The 10,652-nt window shown below is 48.6% G+C and overlaps 1 protein-coding gene across 4 annotated transcripts in view; it reads left to right on the forward strand.

Moving 5' to 3' along the window:
• The first annotated feature begins 3,763 nt into the window (after positions 1-3,763).
• Positions 3,764-10,652, forward strand: part of SLC25A15 (solute carrier family 25 member 15) — a 38,887-nt gene continuing 31,998 nt past the window's right edge. The window contains exons 1-4 of one of the 4 annotated variants that reach the window (XM_028497551.2): positions 4,000-4,325; positions 4,605-4,712; positions 6,871-7,043; positions 10,022-10,280. In XM_028497551.2, coding sequence (XP_028353352.1) covers positions 6,941-7,043; positions 10,022-10,280 — 362 coding nt within the window. In that variant the 5' untranslated portion in view covers positions 4,000-4,325; positions 4,605-4,712; positions 6,871-6,940. Of the gene's footprint in view, positions 3,825-3,999; positions 4,326-4,604; positions 4,713-6,870; positions 7,044-10,021; positions 10,281-10,652 lie in introns of those variants that run through there. The other 3 variants (XM_028497550.2, XM_028497548.2, XM_028497552.2) reach the window with 3 other exon arrangements.

Below are 10,652 nucleotides of genomic sequence, written 5' to 3' on the forward strand. Positions count from 1 at the left end.
ACGAACCCGTGTCCCCTGCATCGGCAGGCAGACTCTCAACCACTGCACCACTAGGGAAGCTACCCAGATACTTTTGAGCTGATAAATTAATCAACCCTGGAACTTCCTACTTCTAGATATATTTTTATATTCAAAATAAATATACTGACAGTTGGACATTCTATTACTTGCAGCCAAATATGTACTAAAACATATAATATGAGAATATGATTTTTTTAATTATGGCATAGTATTTCCTCTTATTGATAACCCATTAAAGTTTACCCATTTATGGGCATTTCTCCTAATTCTTTGCTGTTATATATTATCTTTTATTTTTAACACATATTTTACAAATTCAAACTTAAGGCTCATAAAACATACACCTCTGCTGACTTTCTTTTTCTTATTTTTGCTTGTACCATTAAAAAGCTGACAAGGAGGGCTTCCCTGGTGGCCTAGTGGTTGAGAGCCCGCCTGCCGATGCAGGGGACACGGGTTCGTTCCCCAGTCTGGGAATATCCCACATGCCGCGGAGCGGCTGGGCCCGTGAGCCATGGCCGCTGAGCCTGCGCGTCCGGAGCCTGCGCTCCGCAATGGGAGAGGCCACAACAGGGAGAGGCCCGCGTACCGCAAAAAAAAAAAAAAAAAAAAGCTGACAAGGAAAAGACAAATAAAAGAAATTGTCCCCCTTTAAAACATGGCCCTAACAACTCTTTCATGGGACACGAATTACCCCCTTATTCCACATTGAAAGACAGAAATCCAAACCCATGTTCATCTCAAATACAAACTCTACCTGATTCCAAAAAAATTTGAGGGAGTTTTCAATAAGTTACATCAGCAGCCAAGAATATTCAATGGGAGTTGACATTGTGTAATCAAAGCATTTTTTTCTTCTTTCTCATTAACTAAAAGTACCCTTGAATCAGAGATAATTTATATTTTTGAATTATTTGTGACTCCAGTTAACACTTTGTTAAAACACACCCACATGGTATCAGGGCCCAAAGCCTTCAAGTGGTGAAATGATTTTTCCTTTCAGTATCATTAACCAGCACATTGTGAAATTCTGTTGAAACAGCAAAAGGTTCCTTTTCCATGTAACCACTCTGTCTGTCCCCTCACCTCTGACCTGCGTCATACCTGCCCTCTCATCCCAGAGCCAGCCTCACTGATGTTCCTGGATTGTGCAATCCCAAGTTCAGCAAACAGATGCCTGGAGCAAAGAGGTCAGTGCATTGACTTATTTGCTGTTTTGAACCTGGATCTGAAATACCATTGGGTTGACTAACCTCTATGGAGAGCAGCGATGCATGACTCTAAAACTCTGTTCTCAAGAGGCCATTGGGTTGCTGGGGAATTACCCTTGGGACAAAGCTTGCATGGACACTTTCATGATTTAATGCCAACCCGGTGGTTTTCCAATCCATTCTCTGAGCTCCTGTGGGATCTTAAGCTTTTCTACATCTACATATTTCTCTATTCCTAAAGCAAAGATAGCAGATAGGGCCACTGCTGTGAGGGATTTTAAGCAGTTGAGGTTATTTTATAAAATACTATGGAGGGAGATCTATTCCAGGAGAAAGAACTTCTGGTTTCTGCAACCCTCTTGCTTTTAAGAGGAAGCCTTCTGGGAGGTATTAATGTACAGTGTAGCAGTTAACAACATGAACTTGGTTGAGTCCCAGCTCTCCCCTTAGTAATTTATGTTTTCGAATTATCTGCCACTCCAATTAACACTTTGTTAAAACCCATCCACATGGTATCAGGGCCCAAAAGCTTCAGGTGGTGAAATTATTTCTCCTTTTAGTATCATTAACCAGAACATCGGGCAAGTCACTTGACCTCTTTAAGCCTCAGTTTCTTCACCAGCATCATTGCCAGCCATGAGGGTACAGCAAGCAATACAGCAGGAAGAGAAGAAAGTTTGTGCGAAAAGGCAACTTTGCAGATTAGGGGTTAAAGAGTTGCACAGAAGCTTCCTAATTGCTTCTTAGTTTACAGAACTGAGGCTGAGGGTTGTTTAGGGAAGGCGAGGGAGAGAAGAAATGTAAAAGGCTTGGGGAGAGTGATGAGAGTTTGGGACAGCCCTTGTGAGGGTAGGAGAGGAAGGTGCTAAAGCCAGGAAGGACAAAGTATCAGGGGGGAGCTGATGACTCAGGGAGACCCAGATCTGGAGTAGCAGCGCCCTCCCCTGCCCCCATGCTGGATTGTCCCCGAAGGCTCCCACAGCAGGGGGGTGCAGAAGAGGCCAAGATGCTGTTACGTGATGGCTGGGGTTTAAAAGGGTTAAATGACTCACTAAAGTTCACAGAGATTTTAACATAAGTGGCCTGGCTCCAAGTCCAGTACTCTTTCTAATCTGTAATAGGAGATCTAAGCCTGTCCTAATTAGCTCCTTTGGGCCTCATCTTCCTGGTTTGCAAAAGCAACTGCGCCAGGTGTTATTGAAAGTCCTAGTCCTATAGGACGTTATACCGTAGGTTCTGTCCAAGTCCTAGTCCTATAGGATGTTATACCGTAGGTTCTGTCCTGATCTGCTTCCCACTTGTTATGTTACATGTCACTTTGGGCAAGTCACTCAAACGCCCTGGCTTGCTTCTGTAATTAAATTATGTTCCGGAAGCTTGAGTTCTAGAGCGCAGCAGAAGACGGTCTTGGGCTGGGTTGAGGAGGGCTCTTGTTTATCAGGAGCTCTGAACCTTCACAGCACCTCCCCCTGTCCCCCCCTCCCCCAAGGTCTATTCAGCTCGGCACCCGTGTTTAAGGACTAACACAAGTCACCTCAAATATTTGTCACTGGCCCTCACCCAAAATCACTTAAGTTACATTGGCAGTAGTCTAACACCACATCCAAACAGGGCAGAAAATTGTAAAAGTAAAAGATAGCACGGTTTAAGGACGAAAACACGGTGTAGAAAAGGAAAATAAATCCATGAGGTTTGAACCAAAGCACTCCGAAGGCCGTGACTGTTAACATCGAGCAGCTGTCAGTAATAGACCAAGACACTTGCAGCTGTGCGGGTCTTTGCCTGGGGCACTAGAGAAAATTCCTTTACTCCCGGTGCACAACAGACTCCTCCAATTGTGCTTTCTAATAAAATTGCAGAGAGCCATAGAACTAGCCTATAATTCATTGGAAACTAAAAGGACAATTAGAGTTACAGTTTTCATTGGTGGGTGTGCTTTCCGAAATGTCATCGGTGGAAATGGATGTCCTCGCGGAGGGCGGAATGGGAAATGTTTGGGGTTTTGTTTTTACCAGCAATAAGCAAATTTATTTTTCATCACTATCTTTCCAGTACTTTCGCACCCAATTATAATATAAAATGAAGGCCTTGAGCCCCGAGTTCCTGCAAAGCTAACCAGCCTGAAGACTTCAGTCCCTCGTCCTCACTCCGGACACCCCCCCGCCCCCGCCCTCGCCCTGAGGTTGAACTAGAGGCGAGCTCACCGAGGGCCTCCGGGAACCGAGCTGCAGGAAAGCGACGTGGAGGCCGCGGCTCCCAGCCCTCCCCCCGGCCCCGCCAGCCCTGGCGGCTCCTCCAGCCCCTCCCGCTTCCGGCGCGCCCCCCGGCCCGAGCGCGCCGCCGCACCGCGCCGACTTCCGCTTCCCCGGCGGGCGGGCGGCCGGGCCCCGGCCCCGGCCCAGCGCAGCCCATCCGGCCGCAGGGGGCGCTCCTGAGCCCGCGGGGCCGCCCGCCGGCGGCAGTCCGGCGCGGGAGGCGGGGCTGAGGGCCGGCCAGTAGCAGACGTGGGTGTTAAGCGGCCGCCCCCGCCGCCGAGCCAGAGTCGAGAGCAGGCTGCGGAGCGCGAGTAGGACGTGGCTAGTCGGCGCGGCGGTGAGCGCAACCCAGCCGGGCGCTGTCGGGCAGCAGGGAACCTGCCGGGAGGAGGGAGAGGGAGCGGGTGGGCCGGCCGACCGGACGGTCTCCGCGCCCGGGCGGCGTGAACCTCCCGGGAGGCGGGGGGGGGAGTGGAATCTGGGGTCCCGGGCCCGCCGCGCCGCACACGTGCCCGGGTACCCGCGGGCGCCGCCTTCCCGCGCTTTGCCCGGGGTTCCCCGGAGTCTCTCGGGCCCCGCCGCCTCCTGCGCGCAGTGGTCACCTCCCGGGAAAGGTTGCCCTCATTTGCCCGGTCGTCGTGTCACGCCGGCTCCGCGCCGGGCAGGGAGGGCGGAGGCGCTTATGAATGGGAGACCCTCGCAGGTTGTGGCAGAGTCAGCGAACGTTTAGAGCCGGGAAGACAACAAAGTTGGAAGTGGTCTCCCTAAGCTGCCCCTTGTGCGGATCGGGATCCCGAGCCCCGGAGCAGGAAGGAGCTCCCGAGCCAGCTGCTGAGCGGTGAGACTGGTTTGCATCCCAGCGCCCGGGCCCCACCGGCTCTGGGCGCTCGGATGGCGGGCGCCAGCTTCGGCCTTGAAGCTGGAATCTTCCCGGAGCAATTCGTGTTACCTAGTGGGGAATGCGGCCTCCTCGGATTCTCCCACACGAGAAGTTAATTTCCCGAAGGAATGAAAAAGATACATAGTCGGTGCTGTTTGTTTCTTCTGGAGTCAGACTCCGGTGTAGTTTGAAGGAAGGGTAAAGGGACGCTGAAAGGACTCCGTTTTTCTCTTCCAGTTGGTACTGAAGGCTCACGAATCAGTTTAATTAACTCAAGTTGATCTGTCTGGCTGCCACCATGTCCCATGCCTTCTTCAAGCCAAAGCTACGCGTAATTTGAAACAGGTGCCCCTTCTGAGTTAATCTGTTAGTTAACCTGTTAGGACTGTTAACTGTTCTAATAATTCTACAAGTAGTTATTTGTAGAAGTTGATGTGTTTAAAGTTTGACTTGCCTAAAGGGTTGAATTCGCATTGATGACACAGTACCATCTGCTGTGCCTCTTTCGAGTTAATCTGTTAGTTAACCTGTTAGGACTGTTAACTGTTCTAATAATTCTACAAGTAGTTATTTGTAGAAGTTGATGTGTTTAAAGTTTGACTTGCCTAAAAGGGTTGAATTCGCATTGATGACACAGTACCATCTGCTGTGCCTCTTTCCTTCTAAGTTAAGAAAGAAATGTCCACTCCCAAGGGAATGAGCTGCATTGGATGTGCCCTGTCTGTGACTCCTTTCCCCGCTTGCCTCCATTTTCCTCTAAAATGCAGGGTTGGGTGTTTTGGTTTCTCTTTTTGGCCAGGTGGTGATACTCTGCTTGATAGGATCAGACCCAAAAGGCAAGACTTGAGTTGAATCCTGTCTCTGCCACGGACTTGTATGACCTTGGACAAGTTCTTGTCTTCTTCTGGACTCAGTTTTCCATCTGGAAAAGGAAGAGATTGGGTTAGGACCCTGATAGCCTTCTCTAGATACTGGATGGTCACCGTGTTGTCAACCTTAGTAATTGGTACTGCCTCTCCAGGCCTATCAGTAACATAAAGTCAGTGTTTTGTACGTCTAATTGTATGTCTAATTTAGTTGCTTTATTAAGTAGTGTTCTTTTGTTGTTGCTGGTTTTAACATTTTTTGTAAAGATTCTTGGTGTCTAGTCATTGACAACATGCTTCAAGTGGTTAAAAAACTTCTCGGTGGCTAAAATTATTCTCCGCTGCTGATGATTAGGAAGATGTTGGTATTCCTTGGTCATCCAGCCTGCCCACCCCCTCCTCTGAGAGGTGTCCTGACTGGGATCACACAGGTCTTCAGTGTGATGGATGAAAAGCATTCCTAGTTATTCAGGTGTAAGTCAGTGACATAGTTTGAAAATCATACAGAATTGGTTTCTGTATTGGTTATTTTAATATTCTATGTGAATGAAGCACTTCTCCTTTTCTAGTCAATATTTATTAAGCCCATGCCTTGCCAGTGGTTGATTTTTGTCTAAAGGTAGAGGAGTAGACTCTGGTTTTCCCAAACTTATAGGCTCCAGCTCAAACCTACTGAATCAACATTTCCAGGAGAGCAGCCTGGTTATTGGAATGTTTAACAAGTGTCCCAGGTGATTCTTATCAAGCAAATTTGGCGTGCAATGGACCCAGGTGTTGCTTCTCAAAATAGGGTTAATAGCCAGGCATTATCAACTTCACCTGGGAGCACGTCAGGCAGGCAGCATTTCTGGTCCCACTTGAAGCCAATTGCATCAGAATCGGCCTTTTAACAAGGTCCCCAGGTGATTCGTGTGCACGTTTATGGTTGAGAAGCTCTGCGAGGCCTATGATGATAGTAATGTTTGGTGCTGTGCTTTGTAGTTCTAAGAACTCCTGGTGCGTGTTCACAGTTCATCATATTTGTCCAATGTGGCTATTTGTGATTGCCCTTGTATTATAATGATAGTACTTTTATTATTCACCTTGTATAGACGGGGACCTCCAGCTTTAGGGGCCTAAAGGGCCACCATACCAGTGGCAGAGCAGGCATTCAGACCCAGGCGTGTGTCTCTTGGCAGAGCTCCTAACCCATTCCTTTCCAGAGCTACTGTTTTGTGACCTTCTCTTAGGGTCTCAGGCTGCTGTCTGAATTTGGAACAGAGCTCAGTGGATTGATGGTTTAACTTAGGCCTCTGAAAAACTGGTTTGATGGGGCTTGGGATGTTCAGTTGGCTTGCTTATTTGGCATTCATTTCTTGAGGGTTTCAGAAAGGTTGGTTGAAGTGCCCTCACCTGTGGCTGTAGCAGTGCTATGTGAGCAAGGTTTTTGATCTGTGTGCTTTTTATGGGGAGGTGGTGGGCAGGGAGAAGGGGAGGCTGATCGCTAAGCTGCTCTGACAACTCGAGCCCCCTCCTTTGGAGCAATGTAGAGCCAGTTTCCCGGTTCCCTGAAGTTCAAGTCCAGTAGCTAGGCAGCAGGCCTAGAGAAAGGGGGGCTGCAGAGGCCCGACTGATGGTCAACTCTTGCCTCCTCCTAGGGATATGAGCTGCCCATCATAAGCTCCTGAGAGCTGCCCTCCACGGAGCCCAGCAGAGGAGCGGGCAAACATGAGATCCAATCCTGCCATCCAAGCTGCCATTGACCTCACGGCAGGGGCCGCAGGTAATCCCAGAGAAAACCCATCCTTTGTTCCTCAAATACCTTCTGCAGGTGAGCTCGTGGTGAAGACATTGCCTTTGTAGCTCCAGAAGCGATATGCTTTAACCCTGGAATGAATCCACTTAATAGAAGTGTAATACTGTGTTGCAAACACAGCAGAAGGTAGAGTAGTTCCTGCTGTATTAGAGCTATGAGTCAGGGTGGGGCGTGGGAGTGTCCCCGGTTGACAGCTGGAACACATCACAGCTCAGAGCTGAAGCCACTCGTCCATTGCCATGTGGCTGGGATACGCAGGATTCCACCCCGAGCCTGGCAGCCTTCAGAGGCCTTACAGCATGGAAATAACACTGCCATCCTTCCAGGGAAATCCCAGTTACCGACCGTACTGCTGCTGGGAAGAGAGGGTACCCTTAGAAATGTCTTTGGTAAATCGGGCTGACTTGTGACTGTGTCTTAAAGCCCTGAGAGGAGGGGCCCCAGGATTGGCCGGGGAGTGGTGGGCGGGGCGAGTGCTGGGGCAGACTCCACCCCCACCAGGCACCTCAAGTTCTGGGCAGCATCTGCCACCGCAGGCCACTCTTTAGAAAGGTCACCTTTATTCAGCCTGAGGCAAGTGACAGACTTGGAAGTGCCTGGGTGGTTACTTGGTTCTCCAGATTCCTGGATGATTCTAGGGCTGGAGGAGCACTGGAATGCCCATACTTCCCAGATGAAGACCCTGGGTTACCCTTGCCTCCCTCACCGATTCTTATATTGGGTCACCGCTCCTTGGAGTGGAGAGGCCAGGGGAGTGGGTTGCCCACTGTCCTTTTATCTGGTGGGACCTCCTGGGTCAACAGATCAAGAGCAATCAGAGCTGCCTTCTCTCATCCTGTCGTCGTCTTTTTTTTTTTTTTTTTTTAATATTTATTTGGTTGCGTCGGGTCTTAGTTGCGGCTCACGGGCTCCTTAGTTGTGGCACGCGAACTCTTAGTTGCAGCGTGTATGTGGGATCTAGTTCCCGGACCAGGGATCGAACCCGGGCTCCCTGCATTGGGAGCGTGGAGTCTTAATCACTTCGCCACCAGGGAAGTCCCCTGTCGTCTTCTTAATTGTAAAAAAGAAATCGTGGGTTCAGGGAAGATCGAAGTATTTTGCCATGAACCCGAAATTGGCCAAAGTAGGCTCACGAGGAAGTCTGCAGACACTGATAAGAAGTTCAGGCAAGGGCGTTCCCAGGTCAGAGGCCACAAGGAGCAGGGGAACTCAGGGCTGCTTGGACTCCGCCCCACGGCCTCTTACATGCTGGGCGCCTTTGGGTCAGCACCTCACCGTGCCGTGGAATCCAGACCCCCAGGCCCTGTGCACCATCCCCGACCCCTTCACCACTCCCCGCTCCCCCACTGCCACACTGCAGAGGATACTGACTTTGGCAACAGTGGACCCACTTGCCTGCCTTCGGCATCCTCTTACCCTCCCGTGAATGCCTGGGCTCAGTTTGTGTCTCTGCAGTAGAAGGGCGTTTTACCCCATGACGGATGCTCAGCTTTTGGAATTTTATATCCTTCAGTCAGTCTATCGAAGATAGACTGTAGGATCTGTTCTGATAGAATTAAAATGCATCTAGGTTGTCAAAATTATGAACCCACTTTAAAAATTCTGACATTCACCTCTTCTTTTGGAATGGTTATTTTTGATGTAAGTAGGATCTTATTTTATTCTAGCCCATCAGTACCTGGGAGAGACTAACTCTAATTATGGTAACATCTTATTAAATTATATTCCACTAATTCAGAACTGGGGATAGTGTGGCAAAACAAAGCAGAAATGTGTCATTGCTGTCCTAGAAGAAAGGGCCAGTGGTGATAGGATCATGGACATCACACTTGTGCTTGCTTAAGAGATCAGTTTTCAGACTCTTTGGAAATGTCCATCTACCAATAATTCATTGGGAGTTATTCTTAACAGCCCTCCCTCCATCTCTACTTTCCACAACTTCATTGGAGTAACTGTATTATGTCTAAGTTATGAAATTGCATTTCTGAAATATTTTATGTAAGCCTTCTCTTCAGTTTTGCTGAGGTTTTAATAACCTCATCCAATGGCTGTGTTTCCTGACACAAGCAGGGGATGTCCCAGGCCCAAGGGGAGGTGGAAGCATTCACCAGTGACAGTTCCCCAAATGCTGACCCAGTTCAGGGTCTGGAGATATTACAGGGTTTATAGTTCATTCTTTTCCTTACATTCAGAATTTTTATCGAAGTAATTGAATGCAATTCAATACTTTTATTGTATAAAAGCATATAAATATATGATTTACGCTAAGCAGAGGTAAGTTTCAATCCATTTCCTGTCTGAATACAAATCATTAATTGGTAGAGTCCAAATAAGAGGTTTTCCCATAGGGTCAAACATTTAGTTCTTCAGGGACTAATTAGACTCTGTTTTCTTTATCTGTGGCCTATTCCTCTGTTATTTCCCTGATAGTCATTAGGACCACTGGGCGTCAGGCAAAAGAGTGATTAACACCAGACTTTTCCCTTCCCCTTTCTTTTATGTGGACACACACACACACACACACACACACACACTTAACCGCTGTAAATTAGCCACTTGTTGTGTAGCAGCCAATATGTTAGAGCCTTATCCTAATCCTCACGCTAACCCGATAGGGAATCGAGGCTCGGAGGTCACATCGCTTAGCCAGGATTTCACAGCAGAGTCGGGCTTTGAGCCCAGGTCCCTCTGATGCTCCTGAACACACGTCACACCTTCACATCCGGTGGCTTTGACCGTCAAACACACGTCCTCTCCTCTACCGAGTGTGAGCTCCTTTAGGGCTGGAGCGGGGTGCCAGACACATGAAGGAGCCCCTAGAAGTTTTATTGGACTGAGCTAGAAGGTTTGGGGGGTTGGAGGTCAAAATGAAGTGACCCACAGGTAAGCCTTGCGGTGGGTTGCCTGTCCCTCATCTCCATGGGTCCTCGAGGCCGCACTCTACCACGTGGCTGTAGACTGGTGCTGGACAAGGACTCTTATCCTGGTTGCAGGGGGCACAGCATGTGTACTCACCGGGCAGCCCTTCGACACCATGAAAGTGAAGATGCAGACGTTCCCCGACCTGTACAGGGGCCTCACCGACTGCTGCCTGAAGACCTACTCCCAGGTGGGCTTCCGGGGCTTCTACAAGGGGACCAGCCCAGCGCTGATAGCCAATATCGCCGAGAACTCCGTCCTCTTCATGTGCTACGGATTCTGCCAGCAGGTGGTACGGAAAGTGGTTGGATTGGAAAAGCAGGCGAAGCTGAGGTGAGTTGAGGTCACTGAGACTTCTTTGTTTGAGAAACAACACTTGTGTAGTCAAGATTTTTATGAGACCTTATGGAGAAGAACATTTCCTTTTTTTTTTTTTTTTTTACAATAACTACTTTCTTTGATTAAGAAGTCATATATTGCCATCATAGAAAACTGGGAAAATGCACATGTGTTATGCAAAAGGAGAGTTGCCCATAATCCACTGCGTAGAAACAACCACCCTCACGTTCCTTCCGTTCTTCAGGAAGATGCTTTTCTTCCTTTTTTAAAAATTATTTTTCTTTTTTTAATTGGAGTATAGTTGATTTACAATGTTGTGTTAGTTTCAGGTGTACAGCAAAGTGAATCAGTTATACATATATATAT

The sequence above is a fragment of the Physeter macrocephalus genome, chromosome 13 (assembly GCF_002837175.3).
Source record: "Physeter macrocephalus isolate SW-GA chromosome 13, ASM283717v5, whole genome shotgun sequence".
NCBI lineage: Eukaryota > Metazoa > Chordata > Mammalia > Artiodactyla > Physeteridae > Physeter > Physeter macrocephalus.